The 25,511-nt window shown below is 36.8% G+C and overlaps 1 protein-coding gene across 1 annotated transcript in view; it reads right to left on the bottom strand.

Annotated features, from left to right (window-relative positions):
- The window catches only part of CDC42BPA (CDC42 binding protein kinase alpha), a 170,951-nt gene that overhangs the window by 58,749 nt on the left and 86,691 nt on the right, over positions 1–25,511 (bottom strand). Inside the window, 10 exon segments of the mRNA XM_030446583.1 lie at positions 2,232–2,479; positions 8,973–9,083; positions 9,371–9,613; positions 11,163–11,296; positions 14,802–14,924; positions 15,339–15,505; positions 16,517–16,596; positions 19,863–20,111; positions 20,662–20,862; positions 21,637–21,730. Coding sequence (XP_030302443.1) covers positions 2,232–2,479; positions 8,973–9,083; positions 9,371–9,613; positions 11,163–11,296; positions 14,802–14,924; positions 15,339–15,505; positions 16,517–16,596; positions 19,863–20,111; positions 20,662–20,862; positions 21,637–21,730 — 1,650 coding nt within the window.

Raw genomic sequence — 25,511 nt, forward strand, 5'->3', positions numbered from 1 at the left:
TTCTTCACCGAGAGGGTGATCAGGCATTGGAATGGGCTGCCCAGGGAAGTAGTGGATTCTCCGTCCCCGGAGATATTTAAAAAGGGACTGGATGTGGCACTCAGTGCCATGGTCTGGTAACTGCAGCAGTAGTGGACCAAGGGTTGGACTTGATGATCTCTGAGGTCCCTTCCAACCCAGCCAATTCTATGATTCTATGACTGAGCCTCTTATCAAAGCCTTTTTAGTATGCATTAAAGATTACTTTTTGACAATTAAATTTTTTTCCCCAAACTGTATACACACACTTGAACATCACACCCAGCTGAAGCCTACTGTTGAAATACTGTTGAAATAATTGTACTAATTTCAGCATAAAGCCCCCAGGGGCTTAATTTTCAACACTTAAAATGAACTTCTCTACACTGGCAGACTTACAGAAAGGTTTGCTTGCCTGACTAGAAAAGCTAAGAACAGTATATGTAAATAGAAATAAACAAACAAAAAAATTCATGTGCTCTTAAGAAAAACTGCCAAATACTGAGAATCTAACAGCAATTGTTTTATGTAAATTCCTATTATGTAAACTTCCCTTCTAAATCCCTGAACTACTACAGAAGTCAATCCATAGCAAACCTTGAACAGTAGACTTTGGCATTACTGTGCAGTCCTAATAACTTCATGATATTCTGCAGAACTGTTTAACAAAACTCAGTTAAGATTTGGTCTTCATTAATCATTCACCATTTGTGTGTACATCTGACTCTGTACGATGCTGCAGCTTTAAGATCAAATATATGATTCCAGTCATGTAATGTGCTGCTGTTAATGCTTTAAAATGTTCTCTTACACCAACACTTGAAATACATACAGAAACATATAGTTACTTAAGCACTCATTTTAAATTTGCATGCAATTCTTTTTTAAATTTATGAACTATGTGGTATGAAACAAATCAGCATTGTCAGGCTATTTATGATTTTTCATATAATGGACATCTAGTTAGGGCTTTCACAGCCAGGTAACATCAGAATGGTCCTGATAAAACACCGAAGTGTTTTTGGTCTGGTGAGTGTTTGGAGTCATAATCTTTAATAGTTTAGCCTGTCAAAAGAGGTATTAATGATTCTTTACTGATTATTTCTCCTTTTGTCACACTACCGGACTGACATGACATTAAAGGAGCATCATACTATCACATCTATTTATTACAAAGTAGCATAGCTTTTTTGGGTGTTTGTAATTCATAGGTCAGCAAGACCACTAAGGTGTGGTACAATGAAGACATGCTGCTGATTCAAGTTTTATTTCTCAACAAGAATAAAGCAGCAAACTACTGTGTTAATATATCCAGCCTATGAATAACAGCTGTACTCTAGGAAAAAACCAGTTCATCCACTGGATTCTACGCTGTACAATCTAATTCACCTCTGGAAGCAATTTACAAGAGAAATATAGGGTTTCCACCTCTATTTGCATAAGCTTTTTAAAAAAATTATTTATTTACTACTTATATTAAGACTTGCTACCATCTTCAGCAGGAACTTCCTCATGTTTTTTCTAATATGCCATCTTATTACAGCAACAAAAAGAACCATCTATGTTAGTGTCTACAAAGCATTCTGAATTTTTAAAGAGTGAAAGTGAACATATGCAATTTATGACTATTACTACACTCCTCAACAGGAAAATCTTGTTTTTATTGAAGAATACCTCAAGTAACATTCTCAAGTCCAGTTGCAAGATCCACCACGTGGGAGAGAAAAAAGCAGGTCTCTGACAAAATGCATGTCAGAAGAGATAAAGCAGCTTATGCCTACTATAGTCTGATGACTGTTAACGCTGTATGGAACCCATCATGGATGAGCCTTTGTCTGCATTAAGTGACTGCTCGTGTGCTGGTAGACGCAATAGCCGATCTCTAACACATTAGTTTTGCATCAAAAGATTAAAATATCAAACAGAAAAAAATGTCAAAAACTACTTTAAACCAAAATATAAGCTACAACTCAAGTACCATATCCTGGAATGGTCAGTCAGTGCAAGAATTCTGGGGCAAAATTAACTGTTTCAGTACAGGAACCTGGACTTCTTGTTCTGTTTTTAAAGGTGACTATTTCCAGCCCTGGCATTAGCTCAACTGAAATGAACTGGTCTGCCATACAGTTAAGGACATGATAGTGTGTCTGCAAACATACTAGCAGACTTGAAAAATATTTTGAGCTTAAAGGTAAATTCCATAAAATACTCACTTTTCTCTTCTGGTTTTCTCTAACTTGTCTTTCAAAACCATGATCTCCTTCTTGAGGGCAAGCTGCTGGCTCTCTGCATCACACAGTTCTTTCTTCAGACTTTTTATTTCATTAGCATGCATTACTTCACGTTTAGATAATTCCTCTTCATAGAAAACACTTTTCTTTTCGAGGTCTGCTTTTAATTTAGTAATCTCTTGCTGGTGTTCTATACTGCTTATCCCAGGTGAGCGACCAACCTGTTTTTGCTAAAATAAACAGCCCCAAGTTAGCACTCAAAAAGGCTAAAAATTCTGCTTAATAACAACTCAATATTCATAAGTCTATGCTTAGAAAATATTCTATGACAGGCTTAAGTTACACAAATCTAACTCAATTTTTTAAAAAATTTGTTATATATATGAACTGTACTCTTTATTATTTTATGAAATGCAGTAATAGTTTTCAAGCTATTGAAATGCCATCATCGCTAAACATCTCTGATCATATTCTGACTCCATTTCTATGCATCAAGAAAGCAACCAACTTGAAGATTTTTATACTCTCACACAGTTAACAGCAACAAGTTCAAGTGACTTTAAGGAACAGAAAAAGCAAAGTTAAGACAAGCAGAGGCTGAACTGAAAACTGAAATCTAGCTACAGAAACAATAATGGATTGCATAAGTCAGGAGGAAAACTTGATCTATTTTACTTAAATTGACCATTTACATCATAGCGTATTAATAAGAGAAACAGTAAGATGTTTTGCAGACGCATAGTTCTAACCAAGGTTTTCTGACATTTCAGTAGTCTTTACACATTGCTTCAAGATACATACACATTTGCACCAAATGTTGCACTTACTAAACTCAAAGTCCTGCCATAATACAGAGGAGGAGTAAGATCATGTTCAAAATGAGATAATGACATGACATGAAATGTAATCCCAATATGGGAGTACTTTTAAAGGTAAACATATGTATAACCTTGCACAGAATCAAAGAATCATAGAATGACTAGGGTTGGAAGGGACCTCAAAGGTCATGCTCCAACCTCCTGCATGGGCAGGGACACCTCCCACTAGATCAGGTTGCTCAAGGCCCCAACCAAGCTGGCCTTAAAAGCTTCCACCACCTCTCTGGGCAACTTGTTCCAGTGACTCACCTCACTCACAGGGAAGAATTTTCTCCTAACTTCTAATCTAACTCTCCCCTCTTAAATTTCTAAAACACTGCCCCTTGTCCTCTCACTACACATCCAGGTAGAAAGTCCTACCCCAACTTTCTTTTAGCTCCCTAGGACCCTCTAGGGTTTGGAATGGACCTTGTGATATCGTTGAGTCCAAACCGCCTGCAGGTCACACAGGAACATGTCCAGGAGGGTTTTGAATGTCTCCAGAGAAGGAAATCTTTGATGCAGAGCAGAACACTGTTGGATTTCTGGGGTGTAAGCGCACATTGATGGCCCATGTCAAGCGTCTGGTCTACCACCACTGCTTCCAAGTCCTTCCCCTCAGGGCTGTCCTCAATTCTTTCTCCTCCCAACCTGTATTCATGCATGGGATTGCCTCATCCCAGGTGCAGAACCTTGCACTTGGCCTTGTTGAACTTCATGCAGTTTGCATGAGCCATCTTCTTGAGCCTGTCAAGATCCTTCTGGATGGCATCGTTTCTCTCCTGCGTGTTGACTTCACCACAAAATTCAGTGTCATTAGCAAACTTGCTGAGCATGCATTCAATCCCACTGTCCATTTGCTGACAAAGATGTCAAACACCCTTGAGGAACACCACACATCACACATCTCCTTTTGGACACTGAGCCTCTGATCATAACTCTTTGGGTGCTACCAGCTAGCCAGTTCCTTACACAATGAGTGGTCCATCCTTCAATTCCATATTGTTCCTGTTTAGAGATCAGAATGTTGTGCAGGATAGTGTCAAATGCTTTGCACAGGTCCACGTAGATGACGTCTGTTGCTCTCTTTCTCCACCAAGGCTGCGTCCCCATCGTAAAAGGCCACATAGTTAGTCAGGCAGGACTTGCCCTTAGTGAAACTGTGTTGGCTGGCACGAATCACCCTTTTGTTATCTGCTTAGCAGAGCCTTCAGGAGGATCTGCTCCATGATCCTGCAGGTACAGAGGTGAGACTGAATGGCCCTGGTTCCCTGGGTTTTCTTTTTTTCCATTTTTGAAAATGGGGGTTATGTTTCCCCTTTTCCAGTGAACAGGTACTTCATCAGACTTTTCAAATCTGATGGATGGTTGTAGCAAGACAAACCTCTTTTAGGGGACGGCGCTTCAAGGTCCAGCCAGGTGTTCCAGCAGAGACTCACAAATAGTGCTGTGAGCCTATAGCCCTCAGGGTTGACTAGCCTGGATCAGTGCTATTGCTCTGAGAGTGACTGATCTCTCTGCTGGCTTGCTCAGGACTGAGCTGAGCCTGTGACTCAGGCCTCACCTTTCATTGGCCTCCTAATCCTGCTCCTGCGCAGTTGGGGCCCGCCCTAATCAGGCACAGGTGGGGTTAACACAAGCTCATGCCCACTGCCTGGCAATTAGTGGCACCTGGTTGCCTCATTTCACTACAGATAGTGGCTTTGCAACCTCATCTGCCAGTTCTTTCAGAAGCCATGGGTGAATGCCATCAGGTCCCATGGACTTGTCCACCCTCAAGTTCCTCAGGCAGTCTGGAATCTGCTCTTCATCTACAGTGGGTGGATCTCCCTTTTTGCAGTCCCTGCCTTTAGCTTCTGTAGCATGAAGGGTGTGACCAGCGTCCTTGCCAGTGGAGACAGAGGCAAAGTAGTCATTGAGGACCTTGGCTTTCTCTACATCTTGGGTGACCAGCTCTCCTATTTCCTTCAGGAGAGTGCCCACATTTTCCCTAATCTTCCCCTTATTTTTGACATACCTATAGACATTTTTCTTGTTGCCCTTAACCGCCTTTGCCAGATCCAATTCTATCTGTGCTTTTGCTTCCCTAATCTTATCTCTTGCTTCTCTGAATTCTTTTCTGTACTTCTCCCAAAGTATCTGTTCTTGCTTCTATCCTTTGTAAACTTTCTTTTTATCCCTAAATGTGTCCAGGACTTCCTTGCTCATCCACTCCTCCTGGCACTCCCTCCTGCCATCCTCTTCACTGGGACACACTGGTCCTGGGCACACAGGAGGTGATCCTTGAATATGGACCAGCTTTCCTGGGCTCCCTTCCCATTCAGGGCTTTGTCCCATTCTACCCTACCAAGCAGATCTGTGAAGAGACTAAAGGATGATCTTTTAACATCAAGTGCCATCATCTTCTTACTTTTCTCACTGCTCTTAACTTAGGTTGGAATTCTTTCCATTTTTTAAAATATGTTATTAAAGATAGTCTAAGGAAAGGAAATTACTTAATAAAAACAGTGTTTTCTGGAAGTACAGGTAACTGAGGTAACTGGAACGCCTAGGAAAGGTAAAACCTTTATACAGCAACTCTTTCATTAGGTTGTTTGGAAGCTGAATAGTGCAATATGACAGCAGTGTTGTAAATACTGCTGTATGTATAGACATGTTTGTGACATGGGTACCGGAACTGCAACTTCAACAGACATCAAAGAAAAAAGAATAATCATTAAATACTGCAATAATAGAGTAAGTGGCATGGGAAAATTTAAGTAATGTAATCCTAAACGAACATACCATTAAAGCTTTTTGAGGACTTCTGGCTTCTTTAATGAAATTAGCCTTTTGTTACAAGTCCTATTTTGTATTGCTTCATGGCTTGTATCATGCCCTTTGCAGATGGTAGTAATAATTTATCTTGGTTATTAATAGGAAGAATCTTATTTAGTATTGTAATGCTAACAGCACCGAGTTTTATGGCATTAATATATGCTGAACGCAACACATGAAAAAAGACAAAATCTTACTTACTACAATCCTATTAATTATCATTCATGTGGACTACTATATTATTCCTCTAAATTTAATAATGTGCTGTTGTTCAGGTAGGAAGGAAAGAGTTCAGAATTTCCTTTTCAATATGATACCTAAATATGTAACATGCAAAATTTAGTCTAAATTTTCTTAAATTTAACTTACAAGAGAATAAGCAAAAAGGTAAATTAGACATACAAATCTGCATGAAAAATTGCCTAGCTGGCCCAAAAACGACTCATCCAACACAACTTTTCTGTATCTGAATTTGTTGTCTGAATATACACCTAAGGCTTTATAGCTTTATTTTACTGAAATAAGCAGCAAGTTTAAGTTCTTCTAGTGCACTAAAAACCCTAATAGTAAGTGCTTCTATCTATTGGACAAGCTTAACAAGTACTTGGACAAGCTTGAGAAGTACCTGGACTTAGCTTGAGAAGTGGTTCTGTGTGAACCTCATGAGGTTCAACAAGGCCAAGTACAACGCCCTGCACCTGGGCAGGGACAAGGCAACCCACAGTACTGATATCGTTTGAAGGGGAGAAGCCCTGAGTAAGAGGACTTAGGGATACTGGTTACATTAATACTGGTTGATGACAACCTGTACGTAAGCCATCAAGGTGTGCTCAACAGCCCAGAAATCCAACCGTATCCTGGGCTGCATCAAAAGAGGCATGACCAGAGGTTGAGGGAAATGATTCTCCCCTCAGCTCCATTCTTGTGAGACTCCACCTGGAGTACTGCATCCAGTTCTGGGGTCCTCAGCACAGGGAAGACATGGAGCTGTTGGAGCTGGTCCAGAGGAGAGCCATGAAGATGATCGGAGGGCTAGAGCATCTCTTCCATGAGGACAGATTGAGAGAGCTGGGGTTTTTCAGCCTGGAGAAGAGAAGGCTCCAGGTGAGACCTTAATGCAGCCTTTCAATACTTAAAGGGGGCTTAAAACAAAGATAAGAATAGGCTTTTTAAGAGGGTCTGTTGTGATAGGACAAGAGGTAATGGTTTCAAGCTGAAAGAGGTTAGATTTAGACTAGATGCAAGGAAGTCATTTTTTTGTGATGAGGGTGGTGTAACACCAGAACAGGTTGCCCAGAGGGACAGTAGATAGCACAACCCTGGAAACATTAAAGATCAGGTCGTACTGGACTTTGATTAGCCTGGTCTGCTTACTGCAGAGGGTTGGAGTAGATGACCTTTAAAGGCCCCTTCCAACCTAAGCCATTCTGTGATTCTGTACAGGTGATGAAATGAAAGAGACTGTAAATATTTTAATATTGCTCTGATAAAAATGAAAGGTCTCCTGTGGTTACATACAGCTCTGGTTTTCAACATCTAGTTGAAAGTTTCATTAGAAGTTTCATTAGAATCAGATATTTATTACAAATGGTAACTGGAACTGGTAACTTCCTCCAACACGCTGTCCAAGTCAATAACTTCTTCACTTACTCAGAGTATGCTCACATTACTTTTACCATTCCAGTATCACATTTAGCTTCACTGTGAAGAATAATGTTGAGAGATAGCTTACTGGGTCAGTATCTTCCTTAAAGCAGTAGATATTTTGAGGACCACAGCCAGGCCTGCCTTATTTATGAGGTCCATTCCCTATGGAATACAACTGTTGACTAAAGGCATCAGAAGGTACCTCTCTGCATTGTGAGGGAACCTGGTGTTCAACCATTTGTTCAACCCCTTTAGGAACCTGATGATACTGTCACAACCACAAATTCCTTTCACAAGTTCCAGTTCACCCCTCACTGTGTGAAGAAGTAGAGTTGTACTGTAGGTTTTGGTAAAAAGCCATTCCCATTGACATTATCCACTACTTTTGAGATTTTGTAAATCTTAAACTTAATTTCCTCTCAGCTTCTTCCTGCCCAAATTTAAGAGTGACAACCAAAAAAAGATGTTTTCATATATGCCTGTTCCAAGTGGACAAATGGTGCAACTGAGATATAATGCATCTCCCTGGCACACAGATAGTTGTAAGCTGTATAATACACCCCAGGATGTTGTTTGCCCTCTCAGCTGCCAGGACACTGCTGACTGCTACTGAGCCTAGTTTTTAAAATATCTAAAAACAAGACATTCACTGTCTCTCCTTTATCCACACACTTGCTGATAAATTCACAGAACCCCAGCAGGTAAGTGTTGCAGAACAGAAGGCACACTGCCTTCTTCCCAACAGGAACTGCTTCATCCATGAGCTCACTGACCTTAATCTTTACTACCACCTTCCAGTTATCTCCTATGAATTCCTCTCACCTCTTAAACTATCATACAATTTTTTTGCTGATGGTGAAGATTCATGAAAGCAGAAGAAATACATCTTAATTTTGAGGTAACAATCTGAATTCAGAGAAGTAGAAACTTTATAAATCCAAAATTTATTCTGAATCAGTTTAGTTATTTTCCTTTAAGAAAGGAAGGAATAATAAAAAATGTTGACAAAAAAGTCCCAAATTTTCTGTGCAGTGACTTAATGTTGACAAATGTCCCACAGAATTCTAATTAAAAAACCACTTTTATACATATAAATTAAAACCATAATAGGCCTAATCCGACATTGTGCTCAAAGATTTTAGAATTATCCTACTCAATAAAACATTGAGAACATAATTTTGCTGTAAACGAACTGCAGTCCTCATGTGGAAATAAAAACCTCCCTCATACAGTTTTTGAGTCTGATTTCTTCAGAGCGCCATATAAAATGCTGGGAAGAAAAACAACAACAAAACAAAACTGACAAACAATACGCTTTCATCCTGCATCTGAAAGCAATCAAACAGACCCTTGTCCTAGCTGACTAGGAGGTTTGCAGGTGTTAATATCAAAGCACACTAACCTTTAGCCCTTCTACTTCACTTTCCAACTGTTTAGAGTACTGTTCACTCCTCTCTCGTAATTTCCTGTCTTTGGATGCCTCAGCAGCTGCAGCTTCAGCTTGGACTTCCAGCTACAAAAGTACATACATTTTAAATAAGTAAGAATCTTAGATCTTTTTTCAAAATCTGTTGATGGTTTTCAATATAGGAGATCCATCTTCATCACTAACCATGGATGGATGGATCCATCCATCACTTCATCTTGGACACTTCAAATTCTTAGAAAACAAAATTGGTACTGTTTGAAACAACAAAAAAGAGTTAAAGATTTATAGATAGCATTAAGAAACGACTTTGTCAGAAAGCCTTACACGTAACTACTATTTCATAGATTCTAAACAATCGTTTCACCACTTACTTCTTTTTTAAGTCTCTCTGTTCTGCGTAACTCTTGCCTTAAACTTTCTACTTTTTGCATCACCACTTCCATTTCTTCCTCCTTATCTCGGAGCTGGCGGGCAAGCTTTTGTTTTTGAGAGTGCAAGTCTGTCAGGCGCTCATTCATCTCTGAGAACTCCTGCATTGCCAGTTTCCGCTGGCTGTGTGCATCTTTCAGCTCTTTGGCTTGGGATTTTAATCTGTCACTAGACTCTGCCAGTTCCTACAGTTTAGAAAAAGAATTAAGTAATAAAGCTAGAAAGTTGCAAGACCAAGTCTGTCTTTGGATGCACATGCAACACTTTCTCCAGAGTGAACAGAAACTATGTATTTGTTTCTTATCATAAAAGCATCTACTATACAGATTGTATGCCTCTGCAAATAAAAGAGAAAGAGGTCACTTTTAGACTACTGAAGTTAGTAAAAATGCATGAATGTAAAGCAAGTAGGAATCTACTTCATTATTATTGGTTAAACAAAAAGGCTTTCAAGCACTAGCATTAAACTATAAAAATACCTTGCTTAATAAATTAAAAAATACCATTAATATAGTTGTTCAAGAACTACTTTAATGAGTAAAAAGAACAGTACTAATGATTAGCTAAATGATTAAAATAAGTTTTTGCCTTAATTGAAAGGAAAATGTTGCTTTATGAAAATGTCTACTTCAGAGGCTTCTGAAAGCTGACGTGCAATGGTGAATAGGATTTCCCCATACTATACCATAAAATGGAATGTAACAGAAAAACTCAGGCAAAAAAACACTGTAGTGATTAACAGCAATAGATGATAATTACTCTTTTAAAAGAACCCATGCTGCTAGTGCAGTGAACACTCTACAGGCCAATACCCTCACAAATCTTGATGTGTACTACATCAGTGCTACTATACTAAAAATGAGGGACCACAAGAGTTTAAATGGTTTAATGACATTCAACCAAACCACAGCAGAACAAAGAAGCATGGAAAAACAATTCTGAGGATGACGAGAATAGCAGGAAGAATTAGTATTTGGCACTGTTGAAATCTCTACAGATTTAAAAGCATTTTCTAAGGTTGTTAAAAAAGAGGTCCTTATCACTACAAATTCTTTTAGAAGAGAGATGGTCTTTCTTAGACAAACTGGCAGTTTTCAAGGTTTCAAGAGTCTTAAAGGTTAAAAGAAACAGTGTCAAATACAGCAGTCATATCAACATTGAATATGGACTCAAAAACAGTGGACCAACATAATTATGATGAGAAACAGAGTAGACTATTTCACACCAATTGATCTAACAATGAATGCAGAAAAGAGACATGAAAGAAAGTATATTGTAAATAAAGTAACAAGGAACAAGGAAAACCCAGTATTCAATCTTCATATTTAGGCAATGTGTCACTACTGTGACACAGCCTTAATGCCATATTGTTGACATACTCCCCCTGCTACAATCTCACCCATACTCTAAATTAGTTGTCTGGTATAGTTCTTCTGTACTCAGTCTTATAACCTCTACCATTATCACTTCAATCTGAAGCTATAAAACCTTCTTTGCTATTTGGATCATGGCATTATTTACTTTCTGGAAGTAGTCACCTAGGACCACACAGCAGTCATACACATGTGTTCAATAATGTGCTTGTCTTCAAAAAGTAGGTAGAAAGCAAAGTAGGCCATGCTAGAGATTTGCTGGTTGTTCATTAATTTTACACTTGAAAGTTATTTCAAGCAAAATGAACAAAAATAACATTGTCCTTAGGGTTTAGAAGAGATGCTGACAACATGCTTTTACCTTATTAAGATCTTCCCTCTCTTGCTTCAGCATTCTGACCTGTTTCTCAAAAGCTTTTATTTGTCTGGAAGCATCATCCAACTCTCGCCTTGCACTGCTGGCCTCCTCAAGTTGCTGTTCCAGCTGACCAGAATCTAGAAAAAGCAGCAAATTTATAAATATGTTACAGAAAAAAACCCCCAAACATTACTCTAGAATAGCACAGTCTAGCTGCTTGAAGCCCTCTTCAGTATTTGCCCCAGTTTCCATTTAGTCACAGAATAACGCAAATCTTATGCAGCTTAGTATATCAAGCAGCGTTCCTACAACTGCCATTATTTGCTTTTAATAGAACAGAATAAAAGGTCACAGTTTACTGCAAAACAACACAGAAGACAATAAAGGTTTTTACATTATAATAATAACAACTATATTTAATCCTGTAACTTAGCTCTAAAAGGATCTAACCATTTGACTTCTATAGTGCTCATTATGATCTTTTATTACACTGTAATTATAAATAGTGTTCCCTCCTTTCCTCAAATTCTTCCAGAAAGAAACAGTAAAACTAATAGGCCACTCAAAAGCTTGTAAGTGTTCTACTGTTAATGTACTTAAAACGAACTTCATCTTATTTTGCTTTTTTCTACTGTGAAAACCACTTGTGTTTATGTGATATGCCTTACTACCATTATAAATACAGAACAACTATTACAGTCAGTTTATTACCAATGACATTGTATTTCTACATCACAGGTAACTAATCATAGAATGGATTTGGTTGGAAGGGACCTTAAAGATCATCTAGCGATGATCCCTGCTGTATTTATGTGGTGAGAAGCAAAAAATTCTTTATGGATACTTAAAAATTCTTGATATGAACTGCCTTCATCAGACACTGACTTATTTTAAATTTGCAAAGAGGTATCAGTTGAGTTGACAAATGTTCCCACACCTGTTTCATTTGTCATTACCAAATGAAAAGAATAATACCCTCAGCAATAAATAAAATCTTAATTGCAGCTTAAGAGACAAGAATAAAATACAACTTAAAGCCGATGCTGATGCTTTCCTATGAAGCGCTGGTCCCATTCAAAAGCTGTTCTTGTAGAAGTTGCTTTACAGTGGGCCTGAAGAGCGAAAACCAGAGCTGAGGATTGCTACAGAACAGAGATTTCAAACTGTGTTGTCTTTTTCTGCATTCCAGCAACAAGTAGAGAGACATTTGGCTGGAGAGAAACTTCACAAAAACCTTTGTCTTGACACAGTGCCAACATGGCGCTATCAAATCAGAGTGATCTTCCCTGAGCTAGTTAAGCTATGTTCAGATACAAAAATAATGCTTATGGTACAATACAATAGTGCTGCATCATCCCAGAGTAGCCACCCAAGTCTAAAACAAACCTTTTTCAGATCACACAATTTTAACATCATATTATCTATGTACTGCAGCCTGCAGTTCATACATAGCATGCTTCTGCCTAACAGCAAGGGAGTGTAAAGACACCAACTAAAATGTCTGAAAGATTAGTTTAAGTTATTCTTTCTGTGGATGTCACTGCTGGCACTTTTAGAAACTGAATGAAGTCTTTTCACAAATACAAAGCAGAACAAATCTTCTTTGTAGTTTACTTCAACCTTTCCCCCCCTTTTTTTTTTTTTTTTCACTTGCCAGAGGAGATCCATCTACTACTACTTTGCCTGATTTTTTATCTCACATCAATCTTGTTAATTTTCTAAATAAAAATTATTTTGCTGTACTTCCTGTTTTTCTCCTTGAAAATGTCTCTTCTCTCAAGATTCTCTTTTGAACAAACTGTTATGAAGCAAGGTAGCAGAAGGCCCATGCTACATGAAAAAATTCCTCTTAACTTCAGAGCATCAAATCAAGAATACTGAATATTTGTATTAGCAGATAACTTTTAAAGTAGGCTAAAAAGATACTGGCTAAACCAAGAGTAAGCTGGTTCAGTAACAGCTATATTCAACATGGTGCTGCAACACAGGCTCTCCCTTGGAAGTTCTTAAAACATGAATTGCCAAAATCTGGGATACAAAGGCTGGAAAGCGATTGATAGATCAGATTTCTTTGAATTTTTCACTAAATGTCTCCAGCAGCCTCTGTAAAGACACAAGAAATTGTGCTACATTGATCTTTGCTTTTTGACTAGTTTGGGAGTTCTAAAGAAAGGCAGTATGACACTGAAGAAATTCAACCCTTTATCTGAATAGATTTCAAAATCTCTTTTCAAACCTGAAGTACTGAGAAACTTGATAGCTAAATTTTTTGATTATCAAAATATCTTCATGAACTTTCAGAAGCAAAGGAATTCAATGGAAAGGAAATAAATATTCTGTTTTGTAAGAAAGGATAGCTCAGTGACAGCAGAGCTGAGAGGTGGTTCTTCTGCCTCTCATGTCCCTTTCTTTGTATACTCCTATTGCTTACTATGTGCTGATTTGTGATTGTAAATCATTTAAACTCTCTATATCTATATAGTTCTTTCCTTCTTTAAGCGCGTGAATTGAAGTAAAGAGAGAGTCCAGGGGATGCACAGAGAAAGGGCCACACAGGTGTGAGCAGGAGCCATTTTTGTGCCACGGTTTTGTTTGGTCAGTTCTGCTACTCACTGAACTGCAGCCTTATAGCCCACAGGGACCTCTCGCAAGGAAAACACCTTTCACTTCTCCCTATCACTTGGAAAACTCAGTTATCACTGTGGTTTTATGCACACAGCCCACTCTCCAGATAATCAACACATACTCAGAAAACCACATCTCCAGTTTGAACTAGTTTTTACTCCACATCCAGTAACAGCAGACTACACACCTCTGGTTTCAAAGAGAATATAATAAAAATTGTATTCACATCTCACAAATTTCATTCTTCCAAGGAAAATTCAACAGACAATGAGATAAAAATATCAATTTGTCACCATTTGAACATGAGGAACTAAAGAAGGAGGGCTTTCAGACTCTAAGAGGGGTGGAACACAGAGGGGTCTATTCCCTCCCATTCCCTGCCCATACTTCATAAAGGTCATGCAGGCCAGCAGCCCCTCCTCTCTTTTTTTGCTCACTGCTGGCTGTGCTGCTGTTCCCCATAGCCACAGTATCCATCTGTGGATCCCACTCCTGAGTTGGCCCTGCTGCAAGGGGCCCTCAGGCAACTATCCCAGATGGAGATCAGGTTGTATATATGTATTCGTATATATTTGTATTTTTGTTATTTATCCCTTCTGTTATTGCCTTTCCCCTGCGCTAGTAAATCCAGTTATTCTCAATTACCAACTTCAAGTCTCCAGTCTTTATTCCCCTTTTATCTCTGCTTTGGGGTGGGGGGGGGTGAATACACAGTAATTCTGTCCTTTGGTTTTTGTCTGCCCAAACTGCTAAGCTGTGACACAATTCATGCTTAAATCATAACAAATCATTCTTCCATCAATTTTTTAAAGGTATGAAATCTCCTAGGCTAAAGAGTTCGCCCTCATGTGTACTCAAGTAAGCAAGAAACAACATGTTCCTTGAGAAGTAAGTGAGAAGTAAAATTCAACTGGAAGACTTTTAAAAAGCAAAATAAAACTATAATTACATTATGAGAAAAAAATCTTGTAAAAATATTGTTTCCTTCTACAGTGTTTACAATATTTTATAACATACCTGTTACTTGTTTCTTCAAAGTCTCAATTTCTTCTTTCAAATTTTTAATTTCTAAATCTTTGCTTGCTGTTATTGGACCATCTACTGTTGAATACTGCAGAGCCTGGACTGTTTGGGTGGACTCTAGAAAAAGATGGAAGGAGAGAGAAATTACACACCTGATATCTGAGGAGGGGAAAAAAAGGTATTACTGATAAATTCAGACCTGCCAAAAGATACTTCACTAAGGATTCCACAGTTTGTAATTTTCAACTACAAAGTGCCAGTTTTTCAGTAACTGTCAGGTGGACAGACTAAGTCTTAGAGGTTTCAAGAATTAAATATTTATGCCATAGTAGCCAAGGTTCGGAGCAAACAAAGTTACCATGTTATAAGAAGTTACATATATTGGATATTTCAGGCATAAATCACTAAGCCTTTCTGGTGGAGAGCATTCCAGGAGGTGTAGTTGCTTTTTTCCACAGTATAAACCCTGCCTTATGAAGCTGTGAGGTGATCTAACTCTAAAAAGAGATTATTTTTAGAAAATGAATATACCTTGCAGTTTTCTACTAAGCTCAAGCTTTTCCTGTTCTAGACGTCTTATTCTCCTCTCATAAGCTTCTGTTGCTAAACTATCCTCCAAAGTTCTTTGAATGCTGGCATCAAGATCCATGAAGGGTGGTCCAGCTGTCAGTCTTAGACAGCTGCGGTCTGAAAGTACGCTGGAGGAAAAAAACAGCATTGCATTTTACAACAGGCTGAGTTTAAAATAATTTAAGAACATAAACCAACCACTAAATAGTTGTTTAAATTGTAATCACTATGTAATTAATTAACACAGTCAAATAATATCTTGCTAGTATGGGCTTCTTAAAAACTGAAGTAATTTTTACCGAGCATGGCTGATAGCCTCAATCCATTTTTTTGTTACATAAAAGTGAATAAACTCCTGACTAAAAGTTATCATTATGACAGTCTACATTAGCCAGATAGCAAAAAACAGCAGTCTAGATTGTTAGTAAGATTACTGTAACTGTTTAGTTTTAAATAATTAAGTTTTCCAAGTACTTTAAAGACAACAGTCACAATAAATGGTGTGAAATTATCACATGACAACTAGGGCATGTACATATCAGAAGTGCTGTGGCCCTGATTATGTGAATATTCATGTACACATACTACTACTTATGCATATAGGATTATTTGAAGTCTACAGCTCATGTCACATAAGCAACATTAGCACATGTGCTTGCAGACACAGGCCTGCTTTTGCAGAGGCTGCAAATTTGTTTTACTTCTTAATTTTCATAAATGATCAAGGTCTACTTGTTGCCACTTAGCAGATGAGCACGACAAGTACCACACTAATAATGAATATCAATAAAAACAGGGAGTTTTAAAATTTCCATTTAAACCTACAAGAACCTCAAAGGACTAGAAATAAGTTCTCTCTGGGCCACAAATCTGGTCTTAACTTTGTCACATGCAGTAACTTCATACTTTGTCTGAAAATCACCTTTCTCAAACAAAACTCCTCTGAACACAGATGTTCACCTTTAAATTCACATAAATTTCACCTGCAGAATGTTCACTCTTTTGAACAGACAGCATTTTAGATTAGGCCTCGTAAGTTCCTCAGTAAACCTCTTTCTTTAGTACTAGTTTGCAGGTGGTTTTTGAGACAAAAACTTAAGATATTATGTAAGTTTCCTACAGAAATTTTGGCAACTTACCAGCTACTTGTATATGTGAAACCCACAAATGGTAAATGATGGCCAGAAAATGCAGTGTGTGATGGTGGAGGTGTGGTTTCCTAGAAAAATAATAGGACAGCTGAGTAAGTAATATCCTACTGGACTTAAATATTGTTTTAATATAATCATATGAAGTGTCAGTGTTAGAATTAACTGTATTCACATTCATCCTTATCTACCACCCAAATACGAAATAGCATCACCAAAACCTATTTATAACAGCATGTAACATGCAAATATACATCATGTTGGCATAAAAATGCTTGTCTAACCAAACAGGCTAGTGCTGGAGGAAAGCAGAATATTACACATATTGAAAGCCAATTTATTCCTTCTTTTTTTTTCAGGAGGCTCTTAGTATCATTTATTCCTTCCTATATTCCTATTCCCTCCTATTCCTTCCTATTCCTTCCAGTTCTCTCTGTTAAGGCTTCTCCAGAAAGATTTCCTGCCTGTAGATTTACCATCCCCACTTCTGTGCAGGCTACCTCTTTTTGGAGAGAACAACAGTCATTTACTAGAGAGAAGTAATACAACAGGAGTTTCCAATCCTATCAGTCTTTGACCATTTCGTCCTTCAATACTCCTTTTTCCTGCAAATGAACTACAAACAAAGCTAAATCTTTGAGCTTATACTTGTGCTAAAATCACCCTGTTACTACATTATTTGAACCATTATAAATTTTTATATTCTTAAATATACTGTTAAAAGTTTCCTCTTTAACCCCAACAGTTTTAGTTGCTATACTAGAGGTTGCCTTAACAGTCAGTAAAAGAAATTCCCTAAGAAGATTATCACATCGAAAGAGCTAAAAAGTTCTAAATTTTAAGAAAACATAATTTTTTCCAACAAACAAAAAGAGCCAGTTGCACACGCTGACACGTAAAACTCACTAGGAAAGAACAAGCCTGTATTCAAAAGAAATCCAAAATTAATTTTCAGTGGTGCTGTAAACTATGACACAATGCTGACCTTCTGGCAGACAAAAATCTTCTCATTGTAAAGAGGTCCCAGAACAAAAAGCAACACCAATGGCATGGCTAAACTATGTAAGTGCATCAAGTATACACTGTTGGGTATTTTGGAAAATAAGGACAAGACTAAATTACAAAGCCTTGCCTTTACACTAATTGATTATAAAGATATCCATTATTATACACTGTAGCTAGGAAAAAGGAAAAATATATTTACTTGTCTTCTATATTTTGTTTTAATATTTCATACATTTGAGTTCCAAAACTGCCTGGAGGAATAACCTTAAAAAAGACCTATGCATAACTGTGTGATTTTAAAAGCACATACGTGTTTTCAGTTACCACACAGGTAACAATGTTGATTATAAAATGTTGTATCTATTGATAACAGTATAAGATTCTGTAGAAGAATTTGTTTATTTGCCAATTCTTTGGGAAACATAAAAGTATTCATTTCTTGCCACTTATGTGAATCTACAGCTATGATGCCTATCAGTAAGGCTACTAAATCAGACAGGCAAAAGCTAAAAATGTGCCAAATTGAGGCTGCCTAACAACACTCTTTTGACCTTTGTCTTTATGTGCACTTTTAACATACTGCTTGAATTTCATTATTACATACATAATTTTTCCATAGGACCATTCAAAGTCTCATTCAAAGTTCAGGCATAACATTAACAATCATGGCTTTTCAACACTGCCTTCTTACTTCTCTGACAGTAATTCTAGTATGTGAATGTATGTATGAAGGACAGCAGGGAAAACACCTCCAAGTCATATACAAGAATTTGAGGGGAAGCAATATTAAATAGTGTCCACTAGATGAAGCAAAAATGTTGAATATCCTCAGTCATGCAGTGCCTTCAGACTAGGTTTTTCTCAGACCTGCTGGGTGCAAAAGAAATTGTAAAAATATAACCTTAAATTAAACAAAACAAAAAACTACCTTCAGATGTTTCAAATGAGGAAACTGAAAACGAAGCTCCAGAAACTAGTGTTAATCTTAAACACTTCAATGGCATTCCTTTTCACCTCTTGAAGTGTAATGCAAATTAAGAATTGGACTGTTTTCACATGTTAGTCTAATAATTTGTCACAGGAGCATTTTTTCTTTATCTGCAACCTGCCTTTTTGTGATGGGAAAACATTTACACTGCACAGGCACCTTCTGAGTGCCTCAGTGAGTAGATTAGGCTCTAAGAAGGAAGACTGGTCAACATCAGAATTTATGAATAACCTCCAAAAGCTATCTCAGCATCAAAAACACTTTATACACCCATCCATTCCTGTCACCCAACCCTAATGTTCCTGGACAAACTAATCTATAAACAGATTATCTGAAGACTTTATTAAAAGCTTTTAAAATAAAAGTACTTTAATTGTGAAGGGAAATGAGCAATATCAGATACCACTGAGAAAAATCTGAGAAAAAAAAACAAGTGTTTCTAGGCAACTGGAGTGATTTGCTTCATTTGCCTGTAAGAAAGGATTCTCATTCCTGGTGCTCAACACCACATCCATCTACTACTGGATTTCACCTAGTTAGTGTATTTCATGTTTTACTTTTCAGTTGGAGGAAAGAGAATGGAAATAACGATCATCTTGTTTTGAATCAATTCATGTTACACAGGCAGTTCAGAAAACAAAACCAAAAATGGTGAAAATGCTTCACCTCGCATGTAAACAGCAGGTTTCTACATCTTTCAACAACCATACAAAAAGAAAAATATTTCCAAGAGACAACATAAGGCATTCTTCTGGTGCTAAGACCTCTATTATCTGTCAAAGTTCCTGTTCAAAAGCATAGAAACATTAAGCTAATTAAAATTACTAGCTAAGCAAAGCAAGTAATTTCTTTCTCTAAGACTGTTTTCTGAAATTTCTCAAGGCTCAAGTTGGAAAAATTCTAGTGGGAATGAACTGAATGGAATCTGACAAATGTCTGGAAAATTACAAAAGAGCACTACAGTAAAAAGCATTATGCTAACTAAGTCTCAATGCTCTGCTAGAAATACAGTGTGTTACAGTCTGTCCAGGTGTATATATATTATTCTCTGTAAGACATGGGCACTTAGAACTTGTTACTGCAAATAACAGATGTATATTTTAGTTAAATACATGTATACTTAAAATTAATTTACAAAACTGAACTGCAGTAATCAATCCTTAACACACGTATGGATATATAGCCTCCAAAATATGGCTGCACTCCACACCAGTTCTTCAAAGCAGCACTTTGCTATTTATGCACAACATAATGAACTCACTGGAATAAACTGCTATTTTTATATATATTGCTGTAAAGTATATCACACAAGCACATTTGTCAAAATAGTAATTCTACACTTACAGAATTCTTTAAGCAATCATCATCCACATCAAAGTTTGATGTATCAGTGGGGCTGCTGACTTCTGGGATGTAAGGTGCCTCACAGTTTCTAATGTTGTCCCAATCAATCCCAGAAAAAAATGGATGGTTCTTAAAGTCTTCTATCCCATTTTGTCCAAGTCGATGCTCTCTGCTACAAATGAGCCTTCGGATTAGGTCCTTTGCACTTTCAGATACATCTGTCACTTGAGCAGGAAACTGAAACCTCTCCTTAAAGATTAAAAAAAAAGAGAAAATAGTTAATTACCAAGAAAAAAGTAGTAATTCTAGTGAAAATTACTATGTAGGAAAAAAGTGTGCAAATACTCCAGTTTCTCAAATATTTGCAGAAAATTACTTTCCAAAGGATGCAAACTACTGACAGCTTTTTGTCTCCTAGCTTTCCTTCTCTATTTCTTCCCTTAACACTGTTGAATTTTACAACTACCCATGTGCAAGAACATTTAAAAATCTTCTGCATCAGATCAAAAGGAGTCATGCTATGAAGCCAAGATTTAGCCCATAGCCTGAACAATTACGTAATTCAGATTTTCAGTTTTCAACTGCTTTATCCTAAAGCAAAGCCATCTGTAATCCATAACCAGAAACTTACTATATGGGAACATATTTTTCTTCTACATTTATGAATATTAGTATAATCTCATTATATATAAAATCTCATTTTAATGTAAAATCTCATTTTAAAAACAAGCCTCCAAGCTAACCTATTACTTATTTAAAATTTAAAATTAATTTACAGAAAGAGAGAAAGTGCACTAACTTTGTGGTTCATTATTTTCCCATAGGTCTCCACCAAGGACTCAGCATAAAAGGGTGTTTCTCCATAAAGCATTTCATACATGCAAACACCTAGGGACCACCAGTCACACTCGGGCCCATACTTCCCTTTTCCATCTTCCATGGCCTGCAAGATTTCTGGAGAGATGTAATCTGGCGTTCCAACTGCCACTGAAGATTGGACCTGTAGAAGTCACATTTCCAAGACTAAAATCAACATCCATCATTACAGACACTGCTGTTTGTGTAAGTGTACACTTAAATTTAGCCTATTGTTCTGGTTATCACAATAGTAATGAAATACAGTAAGAAGGCATTCCTTCAGAAATACATAAACATCTAAAGTACTACATTGCCAGGTATCCCAATAACATACTTTTGCTAATTTTTTTACAAATATTTACCCCCAGAGAAAGAAAAAACTGTCAATCTATGGCTTTCAATTTATGCCAATTTAATGGCTTAGAGTTGATATCAAGTAATTAAAGATTAGGTAATCAAACACTTTGTAATACTCTGGGACATGCTTAACACACTGGAATTACATGATAGTCACACCTACTATACACCGTGCAAGTTTAAATTTACTATTAAAATATGATTATATGCTAAATATAGCTCCTCCTTCTTACACTGATGCTTACATTTTCAATAAAAACTAGAGCTCAGAGGTAAAAACTGAGAGCTTCATAGTTCAACAAATACCTACTCAGCAGTGACAGTGTAGCTTCTCTTTATTTATTAAAGAGTTGACTGTGTGCACCTGAAAAGATTTTAGTAGGCCATAAATCCAAGCAAAGCACAGTCATAATGGAAACTGAGATTAGTTACATACCAACACCATTACAATTCTATTTTGTTTGACATAAGGCACCTTTTCTCTTTATTTGCACGTTTTAGCAGCCAGCAATAGACTTAAAAAAAGGTATTTAGGAATGTAGCATTGTGTTCAATTTACCGTTCCATCTTCCATAAGTTTCAAACAAGAACCAAAATCTGCTAATCGAATATGTCCATTCACATCCATCAAAATGTTGTCTGGCTTAATATCCCTGCAAATAAAACATATTTCAGAATTAACAGGAAAATTTCTTGCATAATACAGTCCAAGTATTAACTCTGCTACACCCTTATCATTAAAACCAGCAACAGATTGGTAGACTGACCATAATCACTCATCATATGATGAAGTTTGCACCAAAGGTATTTTTTGATTGGAGGCTGTGGATCAAAAAATACAATGCCTGCTAATTTTAGCAAGATTTGTGGTGTCAAATTCCTCTCATCTCTTACAAAGAAGAGAAGCGGAGTCGCTCTAAACTTTGTATACAGTAAAGTAAAACTTTAAAATCACCAAAATCATTTTAGTGAACAACTCTCTAGCAAAAGATGGAAACTTATACTGGAGCAATCAATAATCTCTAAGTTTTACTACACAACAGAAGTCAACTAAACCCTTTCATCAGTATTTGTCTCTTGTACCTCTCAGCTCACTGTTTATGCCTGTCATACTTCTGCTGCAATGACTGACAAAGCCATCTTGCACGCTGCTTGGCCAAGTTATGCAGCTGTTTCATTCAGGTCATGACATACATGGAAAAATCTTTCCCAGCAAGCAACATAATAAAACCCCTTTATTTTGCAAATTTGATTCGTTTATTTGCCTCATATTTTAGAGATACCTAAGTATGCTAAAATGCAGATAAAGTGTATGTCCACAGTATGCAGCTCACTAGGACAAAAGCACTTACGCTCTTGAAGTTACCAGAAGGACCTTTATTGTTTATCTTGCAAATCAGTTTCAAATGTCAAAATTGCTTTTCATGAAAGTACAGTTATTAGAAATATCATTAAGCTATATTTTAAAAATATTTAAATTTTTAAACATATGACATTTCACATTCTTACTTTAACCTTATCTATTATATTCAAAAGGTAAATTATGACTGTATGAATAAAGTACTAATTGTGACAGATCACTCATTTATAAGACATAAGAACAAATGCCCGAAAAAACCAAAACCAAACCAAAACAACAAAAACCAAGTGAAGCCCTGATGTTGCTTCATTCCCCTAACAACTAAAAATTAGTCAATCCTTCGCAAACAAATTTCAAAACACTCGCAAGCTAAGATATTGATACTGAGCACAACAGCAGGGTTTTGTTGGCTTTTTCAGCATTATAGAAGAAATGGCATGAAGGTGGCATTCTGTTATACACAGAGTGACAACTAACATGGTAACAGTATGTTAAAGAAAAGTACTTCTTAAATTTGTGTTACCCAAATACAAGCAGGCAGCAGCCAATGCTGAAACAAGGCACCTTCCAAACAAAGAGAAACATGTACAAAGTAAAAAGCAAACACTACTTTTTACCATACTTTTGCATCTTACACATGAAGACAACTCTTTACATAGCAAATCCTAAAAATTAACAATGTCCATTCTCTGTGTAACATCTGAATAACATTCTTCCATTTGATTCTTGCTAACACTGAATATGCCAAAGAATTTCAAACTCTAGATTGAGACAGTTCTATTTATTTTACATTCACCCACTAAAAACATACCTTAAACATGTTCCTAAATAAAAACAAACGCATGCTATTGAGACTTTTGGAATTATAACTACAGTTCAAAATGCTTTGCAAAAATATGCAATTAAAAATCAAATTCCTCTTAGAAACTGGATGTAGTTCAAGCTAAACAAAAACCTAAGTCACCCCTGAGTCTTTATTTATTCATGTGCCACCTTTAAATATATTCCTAAGAGAAATAATCCCCATCATTATACCAATGTCCCCCCTTCAATCTCAAAAGAAACAGCAGAAAACATGAACAATCTCACTGTTGTCAACAGAGTAAAAAAAAAACAAAACCAAAAAACCCCACACTAAAAAAAAGAAGGAAAACATTCAAAGCTCTCAGCATAGCAATATTTCTTGCAAAGCAAATGCTTAATTCTCACTCCGTAAGAACAACTGTACAGTTAAGGGAAAAAAAGAGACTAAATGTATCCAAATTCTTTTCAAGTCTTGTAACAGAAAGTGTGGGATATGAACAACTGCTCTGAATAGAGCAGATACAGGCAAAGAAAAAGTTCAGAAAATTATGAGCCCCAGAGGGGAACAAGGTAGGGGAGTAATTACTGCCAGTGTAAATGAAGAGTTTGAAGGTGCTAATTTTGGGGAAAAATAATATGACATGAACCTCATTATACCAATGAACCAACTCACAGGCCCATATATTTAAATTTAAACAATATAAACGCTTCTGGCATTAAGGAGATTGTAACCAGTAGGGTTTCCACTTCTTGGTAACTTCACAGTTATGATGCAGAATGTGCTCACTTTGATTAATCATTTTGTAATGTATTTATTCATTTTTTCAAAGGAAAAAAAAATCAGGCAGAAATGTAGTAAAAGGTGAGTCTTTCTTTGTAACAAAAGGTGGCCAAATGGTGCAAGAGGAACAAACCTCAGTATGTCCAACATGCCTGCATTAGGAGAAACATTTCGGAGTCTTCCCATACTCAACTGAGCTCTTTAAAAAGCAGCAGAACTGAAATGAAAATAAAGGGGCTTATGTGGTTTGAACTCAACAAATGCAATGTGAGCTCAGCATGAAGAAAGAAATGGGCCTTCATGAAACTGAAGGAGAAATTTGATAGCTCAGCTACCAGTTTATTTTAGCCCACTGGATAAGAATGGGAAAATTTCAAGAATAAGTATTTATTTTTAACATTAGACAAGCACAGAAATTAATTAATTTTCCTAAACAGATCACACCCCCATGTTGTCCTTGAACAGAGAAGAACAAAGTGAATAGCTCACACTACATTATTTTTCTGTGAAATACCCACATGAACAGTATTTTTAAAATTCTACCAATGCAAATTAAAATACCAGCATATGAGAAAAATGTATTAGTTTCAAGTATAGCTGCTGGCACAAAGAAACTAATCCAAACAACTTCTTACTAACTGAACACTTCATAGCACATTATTTTGTCATTATACATGCAAGAACACTCCTCAAAAGTATAAATTAGGTAAGTAAGCAAATAAATAAAAATACATAAATAAATTATAACTTTATAAATAAGTAAAAAAAAAAACTTTATAAATAAGTAAAAGGTTAAAACCAGGCATCAATGTTTATAATTATGGACTTTCACAACAAAAAATGTTATAATTTGCCAAGCTACATACTTAAAAAACATAACCATGATCTTACTGCCTGAATGCCTGGACTTTTTATCCCAAGCTCCTTCAAAACACAGGATTCTCCTTAGTTGGGATAGAAGTTTGACAAACTGTTTATTTCACTCCCTTCTGCTGTTTCAGGCAGACTTTTCTTCCACACTCCTCACACACAAATGCTACGTCCATGATTTAAATTAATACACGTGGTTTTGGCAGCATTGCAACGAAAGCAGAAAATGTGGTTGGTGTCTGTGAAGTTTTTATTAAGGTATTCAGTGATGCCATACTGATATACATAGAGTGAAACAGGGGGTGAACTTCACTCAAAAATGCTAGTCATCTGATGCATGTTTTTCACATTCAAACCTATGGGCATTGATGTCCAGGAGCTTATTTCTGGTTTCCATTAGGTTGTACTGGGTTAGATCAAAGTCAAATTTGCCATATTCTGCCAACTGAAGTTTATCTGAACTCTTGTGAGAACAAATAGAAATTTGGTCCATCTGGAACAAAGACCAATGTGCAGTAAGCCAATTTAGATTTCGATAATCAGCAGTTACTCTTCAGCAATCCCAATACGAGAGGCTAAACAAGATAGTAGCATGAGAAGATTGGCCTATGTTGTATGT

Source organism: Calypte anna, chromosome 3 (genome assembly GCF_003957555.1).
Source record: "Calypte anna isolate BGI_N300 chromosome 3, bCalAnn1_v1.p, whole genome shotgun sequence".
Classification (NCBI taxonomy): domain Eukaryota; kingdom Metazoa; phylum Chordata; class Aves; order Apodiformes; family Trochilidae; genus Calypte; species Calypte anna.